Raw genomic sequence first — 19,666 nt, forward strand, 5'->3', positions numbered from 1 at the left:
ACGAGGGGTTTATAATTTATAGGAGAGATTTATTTGAAGAAATATTACAACATATAAAAACTACATAAAGTATCAATTCCCACTTGTACAAAGCGGCCGATTATTTTCAATACAATGCGGCGTAAAAACGGGGAGCGGGGCCCCAGGGGAGGGCTGGGACCGGGGGTCCCACAGGGCTCTGCCGGGGCCGGGGAAGGGGAAAGGAGGGGGGTCCCGGGGTGGTAGTGGAGTTCAACCATCACAGACAGCGGCGGAGGGTAGCCGGGAGACAGACACGAGCAGGGCCAGAGGGGGACAGGCCACGGCAGGTCCCCACAGGCCGGGAATTAAAAAAAAAAAAAAAAAACAAACCCCAAAACAAAACAAAACAAAAAAAAACAACCCCAAAAAAACCAAACAAACAAACAAAAAAATAAAAGGGGTTTAAAATAAATCAGTGCATGTTTGGGTGTCCTGGTGCCGGAGGAGAGGCCGCGCGTCAGTCGGCGGTTTCTGTGGTCTCCATCTTCTCCGGAGCGCTGGTCTCTGGGGAAGAGAGGAGGGGGTGACGATGCCGTACCCCAACCCGCGGCACCCAGCCCTAAACCGGGACACCCCCCCGACCCCAAAGGAGGGCTGGGGTCGGGGACCGTCTTTCCGGATCCTTCCGCCCACGGCACATGGGTGGACGGCAGCGGCTGCCGGCGCGGCACTTACCCGCCGTGTCTTCTCTCAGCTTCGCCAACGCACACGACTTGATCTCCAGCCCGATGGCTTTGGCTAGAGGAGGAGGCACTGCGTTACCGACCTGCGACAGAGGGAGGGTTACGCTGGACGCCGGCTCCGCCACGTCGCCGGTAAGGGGATGCCCGCTGGCGAGGGGTTTGCCGGCGACGAGCGGCCGGCACTCACCTGTCTGTGCTTGTCGAGGATGTTCCCGAAGAGGCGGTAAGTATCGGGGAAGCCCTGGGAGCGGGCACACTCCCTCACGCTCACCACTCGGTGCTGCTCCGGGTGCAGCACCCGACCCTACGGCAGCAAATAAAACCAAGGGTCGGAACCGCGGCGGCCATTGGGCAACGCCTGCCCTTGCCGGCAGAGGGGACGGATCCGGCGGCGCTCACCTGCTTGCCCATGGGCTCGGGGTTGGTGACGGTGGTGCTGAAGAAGCCGTCCCACTCCAGGCGCCCGTAGAGCCCGGCCCAGTGGTTGTGCCGGTTGCCGGTATGGGGCAGGCACCAGGGGATGAGGGTGTTGAATTGCCGGTCCGCGGGGTCGCAAGGCTTGCCTGGGAAGATGGAGGGGGTGAGGCGGGGGAGCGGATGAGCGGCCACGGTCGGTTTTGGGGAGCCAGCACCTACCTTCGGCACAGGAGCAGACCCCCCGCAGCGCCCCGGAGCTGCTGCGGCCATTTTTTCTTCTCGTGGTGCGTGTACCGCAGCTTGCGCGTGGTCGTGCCGTCTGACAGCCGCACCTCGATGTTGGGCAGGTCGCGCCAATCGGAACCGGGGGCCAAGGGGATGTGTCTCATCCGGGCTGCGACCAGGGCACTCATGTCCTGCCAACGACAAGCCCGCCGTCACCGTCGGTGGGGCAGGGGACGCAAAGGGACACCGGCTACCCCAGGGAGGCCAGGTCCTCTCTCCGGAGAAGGCTGGGGGAGAGGGACAGGTCCCAGCAACTCCGCCAGCCTCATCTTTGGGAAAGTTAACCAGGGAGGGCTTGGGGATGGTCCCTCTCACCCCACCTCACATCCAACCTGCCCTTGACCCCCATCTCGGTTTGGGTCTGGGGGATCCGAGCGCAGCCCAGCCCCTCATTGAGACCCTGGCATCCACACCTTGCAGATATGGTCCCTGAGGATGGGCTGATACTGGGAGCCCCGGATCTGCCGCTGGAACCAGGACTGGGGCTCGCCATTGTAGGAGATCTCCAAGGCGGAGGCACCGTTCCTGATCTCCGGCAGGTCGGACATGGTGTCCCGCACGGTGATGGTGCGGAAGGGGCCGGAATACGTCCTGGGAGGAAGGAGGGAGCCGTGAGCGGACAAAACCTCACCCTCGCCAGCCCCAGCGCGGCGCCGAAGGCTCACCGGGTGATATTGCTAACGAACTTCTTGTCGTCCACCACGACGCTCAGCTGACAGGCACGGGGCGCGAACACGTGCAAGGGCTCGGGGAACATGGGCAGCTTCTCGCCGGGAGCTGCGGCGAGGACGATGGCTCTCCGCCGCGTCTGGGCCACGCCATACTGGCCAGCCTGGCAAGGAAAGGACAACTCCTGAAGGGGCTGGAGCATCCCCATCCAGTCAGTGCCCCCGAAGAGCTGGGAACAGCCCCCCAGGCCACCCAGGGAAGCCAAGGAGCAACGCAGCCAACTGCTCCTTCGGAGCGGGACGGTCCACGGCAGAGCCAGCTGAGAGGGGAAGGGCTTTTGCCCCGGTTAACTGTCTCCAGGTCACCCAAAACCCTACCTGTAGGACCCCGAAGGTGCACTGGTAACCCATGCGGACGAGGCAGCGCAAGGTGAGCTTCAGCACCATGGAACGCTTGAAGGACACAAAGTTCCTGACGTTCTCCAGAAGGAAGAACCGCGGTCTGTAGTAGTCGCAGTAGCTGCGAGGAGGGAGAGGGACACGGGAGCAAGGACAGAGCAACGTTTGAGGTGGGGGTCCGCACCCACGCCCCGGCACAGGTCCTCGCCACCTCTCCTGCTCACCTGAGGAAGGAGACCACCAGGGAGTTCTTGAACTTGGAGTAGGTGCGGGAGTTGAAGCGGTTCATGCCGCTGAAGCCCTGGCACGGAGGACCACCGCACAGCATCTCCACATCCCCCTTCTGCGGCAGCTTCTGCCCCAGCGAGTTGGTCTTCTCACCAGACATGACCAGCTTCAGCAGGACATTGCAATCCTCCGTGAAGACGGTAGTGCCGGGATTGTTCAGCCGGAAAGCCTGGGCGGCCGGTTCCCACATCTCGATGGCCCAGAGCGTCTCCGACACGCCTGGGGAGACAAAGCGGAGGATCTTGAGCCTGTGCGGAGGAGCAGAGCGCTGGCTCGCACTCCCTGATCCGGCACATGCCGAACACAACCGCCAGCTTGGAGGAACTGAGCAGCCAGCGCCGATGCCCGTCTCCCCGCGGGCTCTGCTTGTCACCCCACTGCTGTCCCCGCTCTGCCGCTCACCTGCCTGGTGGAAGCCCTCGGACAGCCCTCCACAGCCAGAGAAGACATCCAGCGTCCGCAGCTTGGGGAGCTTCAGCTCGGCTGGCTCCTGCTCGCTCTGCTCGCAGCTCACCGACGACTTCCCTTTGCCTTTGCCTGCGAACAGAGCCCCGCTCACATCAAAAGGCAAAGTCATTTCCTCCTCTTACTGCTTACAAGGCAAATTCTTCTCCCCCTCCTCCGCAGCAGTTAAAACGTCAGCTTCAAGCACCTTTCTGCCCCTTAATTGTTTCACCGCCACTGCCAGAATACGCCCTTGCTTTTGGAAGGCAAGCCTCTCGTCTTTTCCCTTTCCATCCAACAGCCTCTGGGCACAGGCAGAGAGTTTCTGAGGGTCAGACGGGCGCAGCGATAACTCCCAGGGAAGCTCCCGATCTTGGGAGCAGGGTACAAAAGCCCAACACTACGGAGCAGCCAGTCCCTGGCAGAGGGTTGGCAAGTGAAAGGCTTCGAGATCTCTGAAGGACCATGTCCTGTCACCGCGAGGTTTATTTCAAAGAGACGAGGTGCCTTAAAACCACATCACTGCATCCTGCCAGAGCATCGGAGCAAGGAGGAGGGCACAGAAACATCTGGTCGGCAGCACGTCTTATCTCTGCTCGGCAGCACATAACGGCAGATGTGAACTGGTTCACCCACCCGAGACCTCTCCCCTCAAGCAGACTTACCTTTCCCTTTCCCCTTCCCCTTCCCTTTATTGCCAGAGCTCCGAGCGTGGTTGGGAGGATCTTCAAAGCTCTTGGTTTTTGCGTTGTAAGCCTGGGGAAGAGAAAGGGTTCAGGACACTTGAACACAAAGAACTTTTCTAGCTCAGGAACAGCCGAGGCATTGCCAACACCCAACTGGAGCTGCAAAACGAAAGGGCAGGACACAGGCGCAGGGCTGGGCCCCGCAAAGGGTCCATCACCTCCCTCTCCATTGCCTCAGGGAGCCAGGGAGGCCACCAGAGGGTCCGAATTTGGCCCCTTAGTTCCACAGGGAGCAACCGCTCCAGCCAGCTCCTGGTGACACTCAGATTAAAGCTTCCTTTGTATCCGAGACTTAGTCCCCAGGAGGTCGCAACGAGCTACAAATCCTCGCTCTGCATGATGGCCCCTCTGGGCAAAACACACCCAGAGAGGCAGGACAGCCCGCACCGAAAGGCAGAGGTCGATGCGCCTGCTCTGCTCAGTCCCCGGGGACTCAACACACCCAGGGACACGGCCAGACCCCTCGAACCCCGGCTCCCTCACCTCCAAAAAGTAGAAGCGGTCGAGCCCACCAGCGGAGTAGTCCTGGATACTCTCCGTCAGGTCTTCCCCATACACCACCGTGCAACGGCCCTGCACAGCACGGAAGTCGACTGTCGTCTCCTCGTCGCTCCAGTACAGGAGGTTGATGTCTGCATGGTAGCTGGCTTTCATGGACTTGTGCGTGTTTTCGGGTCTGCGGAGAAAAAACACCTGGATCAGGGAAATGTTTTCGGCAAGATCCTCATCCCGGTCCAGCCTCTGGCACTCACACCGCTCCGTCTCCCCAGAGAGAGGAGGGTTTGTTTCCTCCGGCTGCATGTGTTTGCTGGCATGGCCTGGGCACAGCACCAAAGGGATGATTTGTTTCATACCAAAGGGAGTTTTTGGGGGGTTTTCTTAGAGGAGGGAGCGGGGAATTGGCACCAGAGCTGGTAAGTGAAATTAAAGGCAAAGAGATCTAGTGCAAGGAGAGCTGTTAGGCTCGAAACACACAGAGTCTGAGCGTCAGCACGTTCTTTTCCCGCTGCCAAGGCTCTTCGCACACATCCCTCTGTGGTGTGGGGGAGATGACTAAGAGCCTGCAAATGTTTGGGTAAACACCCACACCCTGGGACGGCGCTGGCGGTGCGGCTCAGCAGCGGGTCTGAGCCCAGACCGCCGTGGCGGTAAGCCCCTTCGAATGCACCAACCAACCACGCCGCGGTGCTCGAGACACCTGGCTGCGGCGTGACCTTGAGTTGATGGTGCGGAGCTTTTCCCAGCACCCGAGATCTCGGGCGAGCCCTGCAGCCCGTGCTGGGGGGGGGCCTGCACCCCCGTAACGCATACCCCAGCAGCGCCGTTCACCTGTAAAACTTGCAGATGCGCAGCTTGATGTCGGCCTCGTTCGGTTTGCCGTTGCTGCGGATGTTGCAGAAGATCTCTTTGATGCGGCCCACGCGGTAAGGGTCGGGGGCATCCAGGTTGCTGCCCTTGATGTACTCGGAGTACTTGCGGTAGTGCTCTGGGTGCAGCTCCTCATCCACCGCCTCCTTTTTGGGGCGCTTGGCTGGGCTGGCAGGTTTCATGCTGGGGAGAAGGGGAGGGAAGGAGGTTAGGCTATCCCTTTCCCCCCCCAAAAAACGTAGCAACACAGAGCATCCTCCTCCCACATCGCTGCCTAGCCTGCCTGGTCTCTGTGGCGTAGGGTGGCAATGCGGGCACCAAGCCACTGCGGCAGCGCCGGCACCGAACCTCCTGCTCCGCAGCACAGGCATTTTACAGCCAGACCATCACATAACCGTGAACAGCTGCAAACCAAGGTGCCTACACGTTGCTGCCCCAAAGAGGTTTGCCATTTCTCCTCCCATAATTATAGGCAGCAGGCAGGGTCTTGTTTCATCTTTCATCTACCCAGGCTCTTTTGAAGAAAAAGCGACGCACAAAAGGATTCCGATTCAGCTGCCAAAACACGGCAGCTCAGCGATCGGGATTGCCTGAGCGGAGAAAAGTTGCTCTGTTTAATCACAGGAGGTGAAATTGGGGTTAGAAGCACCTTTATTTTTAAATCAAGCTTTTGGAAATTAGAGTGATGGGTGCTTTGTTTACAGGTGGAATTCACTGTCCGGAGACTACCTCCTCTGCTACCAAAAGCTTGACCAAAGAGCATCCCAAGAAGTGCTTACAGCCCCCTGCAAGCACCAACCTGAAGGAAAAGGCTTCCGGCAGGAGGTAGACGCCATCTCCCACCCTGTACTGCACTCCGTTCTTGGTGGCCATGGCGTAGAACATCTTCCCATCCCCTTCCTCCAGGGGCTCAGCCACTTTGGGTATCTCCTTGTGCCTCACCTCGTCCAGGCGTGTGCAGCTCATGCAGAACCTGCGGGAAAGGGGGATGGCAGACCGCGGTGATGGGGACCCTGCCAAGGCCGGCTGCGGTGCTGCCGGGAGTTGAGAGGCTCCTGCTGTCCATTTTGGGCAGAGCGGATCCCGAGAGCCGCTGCCCTGCGCACGCTCACTTGTATTTGTTGTCTTCCGTGGGCTGAGTTTTCGGTGGGGACTCGAATCGAGCGTACTCCTGGTCGTACCACATCTGATAAAAGTAAGTTCTCCCGTCGTCTTCCACCATCTTGATCTCCATGTCCAGCCCGCCCTGCTAGGAGAGAGGTGTTCACAGGAATCGGTGCTGCTGCCCACGCCGTGCCTGGTCCGGGCCAGCCGGGGTTTGCAGGGCTGTCACCCACCTCCATGGACCAGTTCTCTGAGGGCGCCTTGTAGATCACTTTGACTTTGCCATGGATGTAGGAGAGCTGCATGTCCTCGCACTCGTCCACCAAGAAGAGCTCCAGGGGGTCAGAGGTGGCCCCCAGGACAGTGTCCGAGCCGGGGCAGAACCAATGTGCGTGGAACATCTGGCCACTGCTGTCCTCCCACATGGCTGTCACCCTGAGGGGGAAGGAGCCAGGGTTATGGGGCACCATAAGAAAGGGCTGAGCTGCTCCGAGCCTTGCCAGAGCTGGAGAGTCCTCAAACAGCAGCATGGCCAAGCAATTAGGGTTCTCTAATTGGGAACATCAGCTGTCCCCACACACGTCCACCCCAGCAGGAGCAGAAACTCGTCCCCTTCAGCACCACGGCACCAACCTGGCGAGGTAGAGGGGCTTGGTGGGATCATCAGGGCTGACGGAGACACAGTCTCCCACCTCCAGGGTCTCCGAGTCAATGCAGACCCTCTGGTAGTAGTCCTTCTTCCCATCGCTCTGCAGAAGCAGGGAGAAAGTGGAGAGCACTGTTAAATCCCCACGCCGGCAAGCGACGCAGCCCCCTTCGCAGCCTGAGCACCCACCCCAGCGGGAGGGGAGCGGGGTCCTGCCCAGCCTCACCTTGATGGGCTCCCCCACCCAGGAGATACGGCTCTTGTTCTGCTTCTTCTTCCTGCCCTGCAGCATCTTCTTAGGCGATGGCATCTCAGGGATGTTGTCATCTACCTCCTCGTCCTCATCAGCTTCCCGGACGGCCAGGTTGGGACACCTGGGGACACAGGGACCGTCACTGCAGCAGGGCACGGTGCGGGGACCACATCCCCTCTCTCCAGAGGCGGAGAGGACTCAGAGGAGGCATCGCTGCCCGTGGGAGACGCACCTCCTCTGCAAACAAGCCTGCTTACTCCGTCCGCTGCCCCCAAACTTCACCATGTTCTGGCAAGCTTTGCACTTCCCGCACTCAGGCTGCTGGCAAACCTAGAGCAGGGAGAGGCGACAGGCTGAGCACCGGCAGACGCAGTGGAGGGACAGGGACCAAGGGGAGCTCGGTGGCCTCTGGAAATAGGTCCCCTGCCCCAAGGGAGCGACCCCAGAAGGGGCCATTCAGGCAGGATGGAGGGGATGGGAGGGGATCGGGTCACTTCGGCTCCACGCCAGACCCCCGTTACCTCGCAGACACCGCAGCGCCGGCGCTTCATGGCATTCTCCTTGTCATCTTCCTTCTCGTCCTTCTCGATCTGCTCCGAGAAGAAGGTGTCGAAGATGAGGTACACCAGCTTGGTGGTGGTGGCTTTGGTGGGACCCTTGTCCTTGTCTATTTTGGTGGGGTGCCGGATGGCCTGCCGCCTGACAGCTCGCCTGCGACCAAGGTGAGAGCGGTGAGAGGGAACTCTGTGCCTTGTTCCGCTGACAGCTACAGCCACAACAAACAGCCCGGCACCCAAGGAGGGTCCCCAGGGATCAGAGCTCTCCCAGCAGCCCGGGACCACGGCAGGATCCCCCAACAGGCACTCAGGTACGTGCTGTGGCTGGCATGGGCTCCTGAAGGGATGCTACAGCAGGACAAAGAGCAAAGCCAGGCTCTGGGGACCCAAGCCAGAGCCCTTCCTCCCTTGGGGCAGCACTAGGCAGAGGGTTTTCCCAGTTTTGGGAGGATTTCTACTCCAATCTCCCAGTGCTGCTCATGCCACTGAGCCTAAATCCTCGCGTCATCCCAGCTGGGAACAAGCAGAAGGGTTTTCCTGGAAGGATCCCCTGTGCAAAGTCGATGGGGAACCAACCCAACGGGCTCGTCCTGGGATATTGCAAAGCCAAATGCCCCACAAAGACAGCGTCTACGCGGGGCTCACCTCTTCCCCAGGGTGACTCCAGCCAACTTGATCAAGTCCCTCATGCAGGGTGTGATGAGGACGGGGGGTTCGTCGCTGTCCCCGGCTTCATCGTAGCTTTCCACCTGCTCCACCACGAACTGGGCATGTCGCAGGAGCGAGTCCTCTGTGAAGCGGTTGAAGTTCAGCCCCGCGGGAGGTACGGTGGTCTGCGAGGAGGGGTTGGTTAGGGAAAGGGTGGCAGAGCAACACCCACCCCCGCATGCCGCCGCCGCCGCCCTCGGATTTTCACCTCGATTTTGTTGAGCAGATCCTCGTAGCTGACGTCGCGGTTGTTCTGCAGGAACTCAACGACGATTTTACTCATGTAGATCTTCTCTTGCATGAGGGCGAAGATGGGAGCGTACTCCTCGCTGGGCTCCATCAGGATGTAATCCGCGAAGGCTGCGGCAGAGAGATCACGGCGGGCGATTAAATACCAGGGAATTTAGCAGTATTTAAGGATGAGCTAGGACTGCGGCAAGCAGGTCCTGGGGAGGGGGAAGATTAGCCCGTCCACGCTGCTACAGCACCAAGACCTAAGCGTGCGGGGAAACTCTACCACGAGCCAGGACCCACGGTCACTCAGCTATCACCACCAAAGCGAGGGGGGAGTGGGGACTTGAGGTGGGGCACACTATCCACGCACTAGCCTTTTATTTTTGCTGTTACCTAATTAGAAAGCAAAGACAATCCAGGGTTTTTTTCTGTCACTACAAACTCCATTTGCTGATGCACAGGAGAGTTAAGTCCTCCTCTGATATCACCAGGTTATTGGAAGGGTTCCTTGCAGAAACGGTGAATGGAAAAAGCTTTTAAACCCCCAAATATCAGCTTCTTCCCCCAATTCGGCTAGAGAGTGAAAAAGCCAGCTGGGACACAGAGCCAAGGGCTGGCCAGGACTGGGCGTTCCTCCAAGACCTTTCTCAACACAAACCTGTCCAAAAAGCCCAGGCTGTAGGGTAAGAAAGGAACAGAGCCCTGCGACAGGGGCCAAGAGGTCAAGAGCAAAGAGAAAACTCCCTCCAAGAGCGACCCTGACCCACTCCTGCATTGCATCGGCGGCTTCCCACGGAGGAGGGACCGGAGGACGGATCCTGCCTGGGAAGGGCTGCTGGGGAGATACCCCCCTCCAGCCGCCTTGCTCATCCCAGCGCCGACAGCCTCATGCAGGGTGCTGCTGGCAGCTGCAAGCTCAGCAGGAGGTTTTACATGCATTTAACATAAGCCTGGGTGCTGCTGAGCTAAATAAACCCAGACCCAAGCTTCGGCACGGTCCTCCACCTTGCCACGTTCTTGTTGGTGCAAGTTCCCGGCAGCAGCAAAGTCCACGAACCCCAATAAAGCTCCTTCACCAGCCAGACAGGCAGCAGAGACTTAAATCCCAAGCCAGGCGTGCTCCCCGAGCCCAATCTCCCCCGTCCTCGCTCACTCACCTGTGGTGAAGCCGATCAAAGCCTTCTCCCCTCCATCGAACCCCGTGATCCACCAGGCATTTATGGGTCCCAACTTCTTGGCTCTCACCCCACCTGAAAGCGAGAAAACACAAATTTCAGTCCTCGGTGCCCAAAAAACCCAAGCAGCTGCGGATGACAAAGTGCCACCCGGATCCGACTTCATTTTGCACGCAGTGTTGAGCTGAAATTTAAGGTGACAAACCAACGTCCCCGCAGCCCTCGAGGCTCCTCCAGATCCAACTCACCATCCAAACAAGGGTTATCGTCATAGATGGGCTTCACAGCACCGCTGAAATACAGCTCGATGTTCCTCTCGATCAGGCCAGTGTCAAAGGGGCACAAGTGACCTCGCTTGTCATAGACGCTGGCAAGGGACAGAGGTTGTAGGTTGATGCATTGTCCCACAGGATCTGCAAATTCAGCAGGTTTTTATAGCCTGCTTTCCCCACATCTCACCTAAAAGAGGTGACTTTGTGCTGCGGCAAGTCCTCGTAGCTCTCAAAGCCATCTTCGTTAGCGTCAAAGAGGGACAAACGCTCATCCGTCAGCATTTCTGGCTCCTCCAGCTGAACGAGGGAGAGAGGAGGACATTTAACGAGCGTTCCCATTAGCACGACAGCTCTCCCCAGACCCAGAGAAGGAGCATTAAATCCCTTACGGCATCATCAGGATCTCCTTGGAAGAATTTGAGGTCGGGATCATCGAGGTACTGTCTGCAGTCGACGCACTTGGGAGGGGTGGTCTGCAAAACAGGGGAGACGGCGTCAGCTTTTCTCTGCCCCCCATGAGCTTCAGCCTATGATCAGGCTCAAAGCTCCTTCCCCAAACAGTCCCGTTCGTTAGCGCAACCCTCGTTTTTAAAGCATCCAGGCAGCAAAACAGCAGCCGCTGCCCTTGCTTCAAAAGCAGCCCAAGCTCATAAAGGCTGCGTTGCTCCCCACCTTGCTGGGGGGGTTGATTTCTGGAAGCTGCATGGGCTGGAAATGGCTTTATCTTTCCCTTAGGGAAGTCCAGCCGCTCTTTGGAAGAGTTAAAACAATAATAAAGAAAAAAACCAAAACCAAAATGCTGAGACGGAAGAAAAGGAACTTACTTTAGCAGGTGTTGTAGTTTTAACCTGAGTAATTTCATCTTTTATTTCCAACCTGGGTGTAAAAAAATACAAAGGGATGAAGACACAGAGAAGCGTAATGTCGACATCCTCCCCACACTAACGAGGCCACGGCAGAGGGAAATGGGCACTGACAGGCACCGGCCCAAAGCAGGGAACACTCTCCTTCCTCCTTACCCTTCTTTGGTTTCGATTTTAATCCTTTTCTCGTCTTGTTCCTTGAGGGAGAAACGAAGGAGTGTAAGGGGAGGCTGGAGAGCACGACGCCCTCCAGGACAACACATGCTCAACCCCAGCACAGTGGCTGCCCGGCAAAGCAACTGGCAAAGACCTTGGCTGCCAACGGTGCCGGCACACACCTTCTCCTCCAGCTCCTCTTCCTCCTTCTCCACGTTCATCGCCTCCTGCTTCACTTCCCCATTCACCTCTTCCGATTTCCGTTTGTTGGACCTGACGGTTTTTAAACGCAACGGATCAATCTGGCGCTCCGACGCCACGAGGGTTTGAGGGGAATGAGGGGCTCTCCCGGCACCGGCAGGAGCGCGGCTCCCCGGGGGAGCGCCCGGCAGGTCCCCAAGGCCAGTCTCATTGGGAACCGCAAGTTTTGGGATTGAACCCGCCAGCCCCGGATGGCAGAGAGAGGAAGAAGAGGGTGAAGGCTCCTGGGGGACACGGTAAAGGAGGTGCAGGTCCCAGCCCTGTCACCGTACTGACCCTTTGGAGAACATGCTCAGGATGGTCGGCTGCCGGCCGGAGCTCCGAGTGACCCGGGAACTGGCGGGAGACTCTGTTAGGAAGATGACGAGGGATTGCGTTAACGATGGGGACCCGCTGTCCCTCCCCTCCTGCAACAGCCCACGGGGCTGGAACCACCGCGGGTGACAGCACCCCTCTCCCCGCACCCTGTCATCCCGGAGCAAGGCAAGGAGACCCCAAGACCTTTCCTGGGGGGATCTCTGCTCACAATCCCTCCAGGAATCGTCATGTTCCCGCTTAGTATTTAACGGTAACGAATTATTTACTTTAAGCACGTTGGAAAAGAGGACAGAAAACCAAGTTGCGCCCGCTGTCGCCATTACTTTTGCTCTCCCCGTTGGATCGGCTCCTCCTGGCCTTGCGTGCCCGCGGTGTGGGGACCAACGAAGAGGAAGAAGAAGAGGCGGCTGCTTCCTCCATCTCCATCGCGCTGTCTTCTTCCCCATCGGGCCCTGCTCGCTCCGAGTCCTCGTCGCTCCCGTAGGCGCCGTTTTTGGAGCACCCGTTCGATGCCTGCAGCAGCGGTGCCACGTCCCCATTCTCCGCCGAGAGCTCTTGGTGCAGAAGGGCTTTCACCTTGGCCAGGTACCTCTCCTGGGAGGGAAGAGCGTCAGTTAAACCGCCCGGCTCCGGTGAGCCGTGCCGCTAAGGAGCCGGCACAACCCAACCCGCCGTCTCACCGAAACCCAGGGTCTCACCTCCGACAGCTCCTCGCAGCGGAGTTTGGCTTCCAGCTCGCTCAACTGGTTCTGGACGTCGGCTTGGAGGAAGCCATGGATGAGGCTCAGCTTCTCCTTGACGCACTCCTGCGGGGACGGAGGGGACGGCGTGGGGCGGGCGGCGGTGACGCTCCCCTCGGGGCTCGGCAGAGCGGCATCTCCGTAGGCGGTTGGGCTGAGCCGAACCGCCGGTCACTCCGAATCCGGGCGCCGCTCACCCAGCTCACCGGGACCCTCCTGATATGAGGTGACGGCCGTTTCCATATGACAACAGACAGCGCCAGCACCAGGACTACGACCTCATCAGGTCCAGGGAACTGGGCCAGCAAGGGAGACACGGGGGTCTCACTCGGCCAGCCTGCCACACCGTCCCCCCCGACCCTACCCCGTGGGGCTCTGGAAACCCCCCATCCTGGCAACGCCGCGACAGCACAGAAACAAGAGGCTCAGGAGCACCGATGAATCGCAGTCCCCTGCTCAGCACCAGAGTCACGTCCCCGCTGAGCATCCAGGAGCCGGCTCCGGAGCCCCGCCAACTCCCACCGCTGTAAGCCGGAGCATCCCGAGCCTGACGGCAGCACCCGATGCGGGACCGGCGGTGACAGCGCGGGATGGCGGGCACCCAAATCGGAGCCAAGGGCAGGTGGAAGCGCGGCTCCTGGTGATCCAGGGACACTCACCTTCTCGCTCAGGCTGTCTTCATCCCTCTCCAAGTCCTGCAGCCTGCAAGAGAAGAGCGTTGGGAGTCAGACCACGCTCCGCCGACAGGCGACGAGGTTACGGCGGGGGACACTGATGGGCAGGGGCAACCGGGACAGACCCCAAAATCGCCTCGACAGCTCCAGAAACGGCACCCGGCAAAGGAGCGGCACCGGCTGCAACCGCAAAGCGGGGCCAAACTCCCTTGGAGCAAGAGGGATGCTCGGCTCCCAGGCGGGGAATAAAGGGGGGCCGGTAAAGAGATGCCGGTGCCCAAGGGACCCCCCAAGGTAGCGGCGGGGGCTCGTTGCCCACCCGTGCCCTACCCTGGCATGGAGATGGCAAAAAACCATGGGGGAGAAGCCACGTGTCGTCTTCCCACGGCGCCGGCGGCACAAAGCGGCGACGGAGGGTGGGGGGAAGCGGCTGGCGCTGCCCCTGAGCGGCGGGGACAGCCCCCAGCCCCGCAGCGAGGAGACGGCGAGGAGGAAACCCCGTCCCCGCCGGTGCTGCCGGGGGCTCGGCACGACCCCAACGCTTCCCCCCCCCCAGTTCACCACGGCTCTCCCGCCAAAAATGGGGAGCCCGTCTGCCGAACCGGGGCCACTCAGCCGCCCCCCAGGAATGCTTCCGTTTGCCAGGACAGGGGACAGGACCTCTCCGGTGCCACCGGCATGTCCGGCACCAGCTCCGTTCGCTCCCATCTCACCTCCGGCCGCCCGCTTTTTTGGCTTCCTGCCCCCACGCTGCCGCCAATTCCTTCGAGCCGGGGCCAGCGGGGAGGGCGAGGGGTCCCCACCGCCACCCCCCAAAAAACCAGGAGGGCGATAAATCCCGTCCCGTCATCGGGCACCTGGGTTTGAAGACGGCCATGCAGCCGGAGCTCCGGCAAAGACCAACGGCGGACGGGGAAAGGTCGGGGCGCGCCAAGGCTGTGCCGCGCGGCCGCCGCACCGGAAGAGGGGTAGCCGAACCGGAGAACGGCTCGGCGGCAGCCGGCGAGCGCGGGCCCCCCCCCTTCCCGCCGGCCAGGGGATGCCGGGAGGCGAGCGGAAGGGACAATAGCCGGCGGGGAATACGGGCGCAGGAAACGCCAACCCCTCCATGTGCCCTCCCCGCTGCCGGCGGCGGGGCGAGAGCCGGAGGGGGGGGACGTGGGGACTGTGCCGGATCCCTCCGGAGCGAGGAGGGGGATTGGCTCGAAACCCCCCCCCCCCGCCACGCCGAGGGAAGGAAAGGTCCCCCCGCTGCACTCCGCTTCCGCTCCCCCAGGAAGGGATTTCCGTGCCCCCCGCCCCGGAGAAAGGTGGGGGGCCACCCAGCGTGTCCCCCCACCCCGGCCGGGTGCACCTTCGCTCCCTGTCCCGAGCGGCAACGCGGGGACAAAGCCGTGCGGGGGCAAGGCTGGGCGTCCCCACTGCCACGTGGGGCCCGGCTGTGGGGCAGGAGCACCCTGATGGCCCCCCCCGGGAAACCCCCCCCCACAGCTGGGTGTCAGGGCTGTCCTGTGGGCCAAAGGGGGCTGCGGGGGGGTGGTGGGACCCCGGTGCGGTGCATCGCTGAGCTGTGGTGGGGCTTGGTGGGTGCTGGGGGGGTCGGGGGGACCACGGAGCGCAGTGCTGGGGGGCGGTGGGAGCATGGGGGGGGGGTGTCAGGGTGGTGCTGGGGGGTCCATGCGATGCACGGAGGACCAGTGCACCGTAATGGGGGTGTCAGGGCAGTGCTGGGGGGGGTCAGCACACTGCCGGGGGGGGGGTCCATGCAATGGATGGGGGGGCCAGGACACTGCACAGGGGGGTCGGTGCAGTGTTGGGGGGTTCGTACGGGGGGGTCCGGCCTCGTCGCCGCCGCCGTCCGGGCCTGGGCCCGGGGACGGGCTGGGGCCGCGGGGGTGAGGACCGGGCACCGGGGGTCGTGGGTCGTGGGTCATGGCCGCGGGGGGGGGCGTGGGGAGCGGAGGTTGGAGGCTCACGGTTGCCCCCCCGCAGGTCTCGTCCGGGCCCACCGGGCCCCCCGCGACCCCCGAGCCCCGCAGGGGTGAGTCTGCGTGGACAGGGGGGCGATCGGGGCGGTGGGTAACGTGGACGGGGGTGTCTGTGGGGCCGGGGCCCTCTTGGGGACATCATGGGGGAAGGGGATGGCCTGGGTCAGGACACCGGGGGCGGGTGGCCGTGGGGCCGGGACCGGCCTGGGGACATCGGGGATGGGGATGAGCAGGGTCAGGACAACGGGGACGGGTTTTTGTGCGGTCAGGGCTGTGGGGACAGGGTGTCTGTGGGGTTGGGGACATCCTGGGGATATTGGGGACAGGGTGTCCGTGGGGTTGGGGACATCGTGGGGACAGGGTGTCCGTGGGGTTGGGGACATCGTGGGGACAGGGTGTCCATGGGGTTGGGGACATCGTGGGGACAGGGTGTCCATGGGGTTGCGGATAGTGGGGACAGGGTGTCCGTGGGGTTGGGGACATCCTGGGGGTGTTGGGGACAGGGTGTCTGTGGGGTTGGGGACAGTGGGGACAGGGTGTCCGTGGGGTTGGGGACATCCTGGGGGTGTTGGGGACAGGGTGTCCGTGGGGTTGGGGACAGTGGGGGACAGGGTGTCCGTGGGGTTGGGGACATCGTGGGGATATTGGGGACAGGGTGTCTGTGGGGTTGGGGACAGTTGGGACAGGGTGTCCATGGGGTTGGGGACATCCTGAGAACATTGGGAGTGGAGGTGAGTGGGGTCAGGTCAATGGGGACAGGTTTTTGTGGGGTCAGGGCTGTGGGGACATCCTGGGGGTGTTGGGGACAGGGTGTCCGTGGGGTTGGCGACATCGTGGGGACAGGGTGTCTGTGGGGTTGGGGACATCCTGGGGGTACTGGGGACAGGGTGTCTGTGGGGTTGGGGACAGTGGGGACAGGGTGTCCGTGGGGTTGGGGACATCCTGGGGACATTGGGAGTGGAGGTGGGCGGGGTCAGGTCAATGGGGACAGGTTTCTGTGGGGTCAGGGCTGTCGGGACATGTTGGGGACAGGGTGTCCGTGTGGTTGGTGACATGCTGGGGACAGAGGGAGTGGACGTGAGCGGGGTCAGGTCAGTGGGGACGGGTTTCTGCGGAAACAGGGCTGTGGGGACATCCTGGGGGTGTTGGGGACAGGGTGTCCGTGGGGCTGGGGACATCGTGGGGACAGCAGGAGTGGAGGTGAGCGGGGTCAGGTCAGTGGGGACAGGTTTCTGCGGGGCCAGGGCTGCGGGGACTCCCTGGGGACATCAGGGACAGAGCGTCTGTGGGGTCAGGACCATATCAGGGATGGGGATGGCCTGGGTCTGTGCAGTGGGGACAGGTTTTCATGAGGCCATGGCTGTGGGGACATCAGGGACAGGGTGTCTGTGGGGCTGGGGACATCAGGGACAGGGATGACAAGGGTCTTGGCAGCGGGGACACGTTTCTGGGGGTGGCAGGGCTGTGGGGACATTAGGGACAGGTTGTCCACAGGCTCAGGGCCATCCTGGGGACATCAGGGACGGGTAGCCACGGGGCTGGGACCATCCTGAGGACATCAGGAACCGGGTGGCCATGGGGTCGAGGCTGCAGGACCACCCTGAGGGTGCAGGGACAACCCGGGGACAGATGTCCCTGGTCTTGGGGTGTCTGGGGCCCCCCCCCTTGCCCCCAGCCCGAGGTTCCAGGTGGAGCTACCACGGTCCCTGCTTGCCCTCATGTGTGTTGTGGTCCCCCCCCCACCCCAGAGAAGCTGCTGCTGCCAGCGCTGCCGCGGTCCCCGGTCCTGCGGGCCTGCAGCGTCCCCGTCCCCCCCCACCGCTCCCCCGTGCAGGCCTGGGTGGAGTCGCTGCAGCATCACGATGACGAACGCCGGGGCCTGACCGATCTTCACCCCGACGTCTTCGCCGTCAGGCCCAGGTGGGGCTGGGGGACGAGGTGGGGGGCTGCCAGGGAGTTGGGGGGGAGCCTTTGGGGATGTGGGGGTCCCTGGGTTGGGGTCCCCTCGCTGAATGTCCGTCCCCCCTCCCCGTCTCCTGCAGGCTCGACATCCTGCACATGGTGGCCATGTGGCAGAAAAATTTCAAGAGGATCGTGAGTATGGGGAGGGGGTTTTGGGGGGGCGGGGGGAGGTTTGGGGGGGGGCAGAAGGAGGGCTGGGGGAGAGGGGGGTCAGGGAGGGGAAGGGGAGGGTCTGGAGGGGGGTCTGGAGATGGAGAGGGAGGTTTTTGGGAGGAGAAGGTGGTCTGGGGAGGGGAAGGGGAGGTCTAGGAGGGAGAGAGGAGGTTGGGGGGGGGCAAGGGGAGGGTCAGGAGGAGAAGGGGAGGCTGGGGAGGGGTGGGGGGGAAGGGGAGGTCTGGAGATGGAGAGGGAGGTTTTAGGGAGGGAAGGGGAGGTCTGGGGGCGTGAGTGAGGAGCTGGGGAGGGGAAGGGCAAGTCTGAGGGGGGGCAGAGGGTGGTCTGAAGAGGAAGGAGGAGGTTGGGGAGGGTCTGGGGGGACAGAGGGAGGTGTGGGGGGGGGTCACAGGGTGGCAGCATGTCGCCTTGCCGCAGAGGCGGCAGTTGGGACCAGGACTCCTGGGTCCCTTTCCCTGCGTGGGGAGGGGGACGGGGGTGTCACGAGGGGCCCATCCCCAACTGTCCCTGTGTGCGTGTCCCCCCCCCACCCCGCAGAGCTACGCCAAGGTGAAGACGCGGGCGGAGGTGCGGGGGGGCGGCAGAAAGCCGTGGCGGCAGAAAGGATCGGGTCGAGCCCGGCACGGCAGCATCCGCTCGCCCCTGTGGCGCGGGGGTGAGTGGCTGCGGGTCGGAGGAGACCCCCAGATGGGGTGGGGGGGGCCACGGCCTGGCTCGGGGGGGGGTCACTGAGCCGGGACCCCTCACAGGGGGCATCGCCCACGGGCCGCGGGGTCCCACCAGCTACTACTACATGCTGCCCATGAAGGTGCGGGTGCTGGGGCTGAAGGTGGCACTGACGGTGAAGCTGATGCAGGTACGAGGTCCTCTGTGTTTTGGGGGGGGCTCCCGGGGGGATTGGGGACGCAGTGACACCCCCCCCGCCCTTCACCAGCAACGTGTTCCCCCCCCGCCACGCCTCACAGGATGACCTTCACATCGTCGACAGCCTGGAGATACCCACCGCCGATCCCCAGTATCTGGTGGACCTGGCACGGTACCGGCACTGGGGCCACTCCGTCCTCATCGTCGACGTGTGAGTGCAGGCAGCACGGGAACGTGGGGAGCCCCAGGGACGGGCAGGGCTGCCTGCACGCTGCCAGGGGCTCTGGGGGGGGGGGTGTGTGTGTCCCCCCGTCATTTCACCCACTTCCTTCCAGCAACAAGATGCCGGAGAACATCGAAACTGCGGCAGCCGGTTTGAAAACCATCAACCTGATCCCAGCGTTAGGTGAGAGTTCTGCGGTGACGGCGGCTGCTGTCCCCAGGGACCGCCCCCCCCCCCAAACCTGTCAGGGATCCCCCAAACCTTTTGGGGACCCCCCCAAGCCCCCGCTTCTTGTGCCTCCGCAGGTCTCAACGTGCACAGCATGCTGAAGCACGAGACGCTGGTGCTCACGCTGGACACCGTCACCTTCCTGGAGAAGAAGCTGCTGTGGCACGACACCCGTTACTCGGCGCTCTACCCCTTCTCCATGCCCTACAGCGACTTCCCCTAGCCCCCCCTCCCCGGGCAGGGTGAGACCACCCCCCCAGGCAGGATCTAGCCCCCCCCCAGGCAGGATCCAGCCCCCATCTCTTTGGAAAGGGTTTTGGGCGGAGCACCACGCGCTGCCGTGGCCATTAAAGTGAGGTTTCTCAAGGCTGTTGCTTTTCTTTGTCCTGGGGGGGGGTTGCAGTTTGCTTCCACCTCCCTTTGGAACCCCCCCATATTTGCAGTCCCTTTGCAGCCCCCCTGGCATATTTGCAGTCCCTCTGTGGCCCCCCCCCCCCCATATTTGCAGTCCCTTTATGGCCCCCCCATATTCGCAGGACTGTGGGGTGCTGTGTGGATTCAGTGTCTGTGGGTGGCCGGGATTTTCGGGGCCACTGTGGCAGAGGGATCTGTGTCCCCCCCCCAGCAGCAAGCCCAGCATGCTGCCCCCCCCCCCTCCCGCCCCCACCAAGGGGCAGAGCTGTCCCCCTGCCGCTCCATGCCGGGATCGTTTGCCAGAGCTGGCGAGTGTTTCGGTGGGAGCTTGTGTCTCTGGGTCTTATCCGGGGATGGCAGTTGGGGTTTCTGGGTGTCACCGGAGAGGCAGGATGAGGAGGAGGGTGGGCCCGGCTGCTTTGCTGGCCCCCCCCCCGCCGCCGCCGCCGGCATCCAGGGCTTGGTGCGAGAAGGCGGGGGCCAGTTGCAGAGGAAAGGGAGGAAATGGGGTAAGAACCGACGCTTCCCTGCTG

The 19,666-nt window shown here is 62.2% G+C and overlaps 2 protein-coding genes across 2 annotated transcripts in view; one reads left to right on the plus strand and one right to left on the minus strand.

Moving 5' to 3' along the window:
- Window positions 1–8: 8 nt before the first annotated feature.
- Window positions 9–19,666, minus strand: part of DNMT1 (DNA methyltransferase 1) — a 21,237-nt gene continuing 1,579 nt past the window's right edge. The window contains 34 exon segments of the mRNA XM_030031092.1: window positions 9–525; window positions 697–787; window positions 892–1,008; window positions 1,104–1,267; window positions 1,341–1,395; window positions 1,397–1,537; window positions 1,820–1,997; window positions 2,072–2,238; window positions 2,453–2,594; window positions 2,698–2,980; window positions 3,164–3,298; window positions 3,871–3,961; window positions 4,435–4,627; window positions 5,281–5,502; window positions 6,119–6,292; window positions 6,432–6,568; window positions 6,657–6,858; window positions 7,057–7,172; window positions 7,296–7,443; window positions 7,555–7,652; window positions 7,844–8,033; window positions 8,525–8,712; window positions 8,796–8,947; window positions 9,979–10,071; window positions 10,245–10,363; window positions 10,456–10,565; window positions 10,658–10,741; window positions 11,093–11,144; window positions 11,288–11,328; window positions 11,470–11,560; window positions 11,825–11,897; window positions 12,190–12,460; window positions 12,565–12,672; window positions 13,266–13,308. Coding sequence (XP_029886952.1) covers window positions 479–525; window positions 697–787; window positions 892–1,008; window positions 1,104–1,267; window positions 1,341–1,395; window positions 1,397–1,537; window positions 1,820–1,997; window positions 2,072–2,238; window positions 2,453–2,594; window positions 2,698–2,980; window positions 3,164–3,298; window positions 3,871–3,961; window positions 4,435–4,627; window positions 5,281–5,502; window positions 6,119–6,292; window positions 6,432–6,568; window positions 6,657–6,858; window positions 7,057–7,172; window positions 7,296–7,443; window positions 7,555–7,652; window positions 7,844–8,033; window positions 8,525–8,712; window positions 8,796–8,947; window positions 9,979–10,071; window positions 10,245–10,363; window positions 10,456–10,565; window positions 10,658–10,741; window positions 11,093–11,144; window positions 11,288–11,328; window positions 11,470–11,560; window positions 11,825–11,897; window positions 12,190–12,460; window positions 12,565–12,672; window positions 13,266–13,308 — 4,516 coding nt within the window. The 3' untranslated portion in view covers window positions 9–478.
- On the plus strand, window positions 13,636–19,003 carry MRPL4 (mitochondrial ribosomal protein L4). The gene is made up of 11 exons (XM_030029884.2): window positions 13,636–13,764; window positions 14,105–14,329; window positions 15,092–15,175; window positions 15,273–15,321; window positions 17,017–17,188; window positions 17,311–17,362; window positions 17,942–18,059; window positions 18,154–18,260; window positions 18,370–18,479; window positions 18,604–18,674; window positions 18,797–19,003. The coding sequence occupies exons 1-11, from the start codon at window positions 13,636–13,638 to the stop codon at window positions 18,940–18,942; spliced, it is 1,263 nt and encodes a 420-aa protein (XP_029885744.1). The 3' UTR covers window positions 18,943–19,003.

The sequence above is a fragment of the Aquila chrysaetos genome, chromosome 11, assembly GCF_900496995.4.
Source record: "Aquila chrysaetos chrysaetos chromosome 11, bAquChr1.4, whole genome shotgun sequence".
Lineage (NCBI taxonomy): Eukaryota > Metazoa > Chordata > Aves > Accipitriformes > Accipitridae > Aquila > Aquila chrysaetos.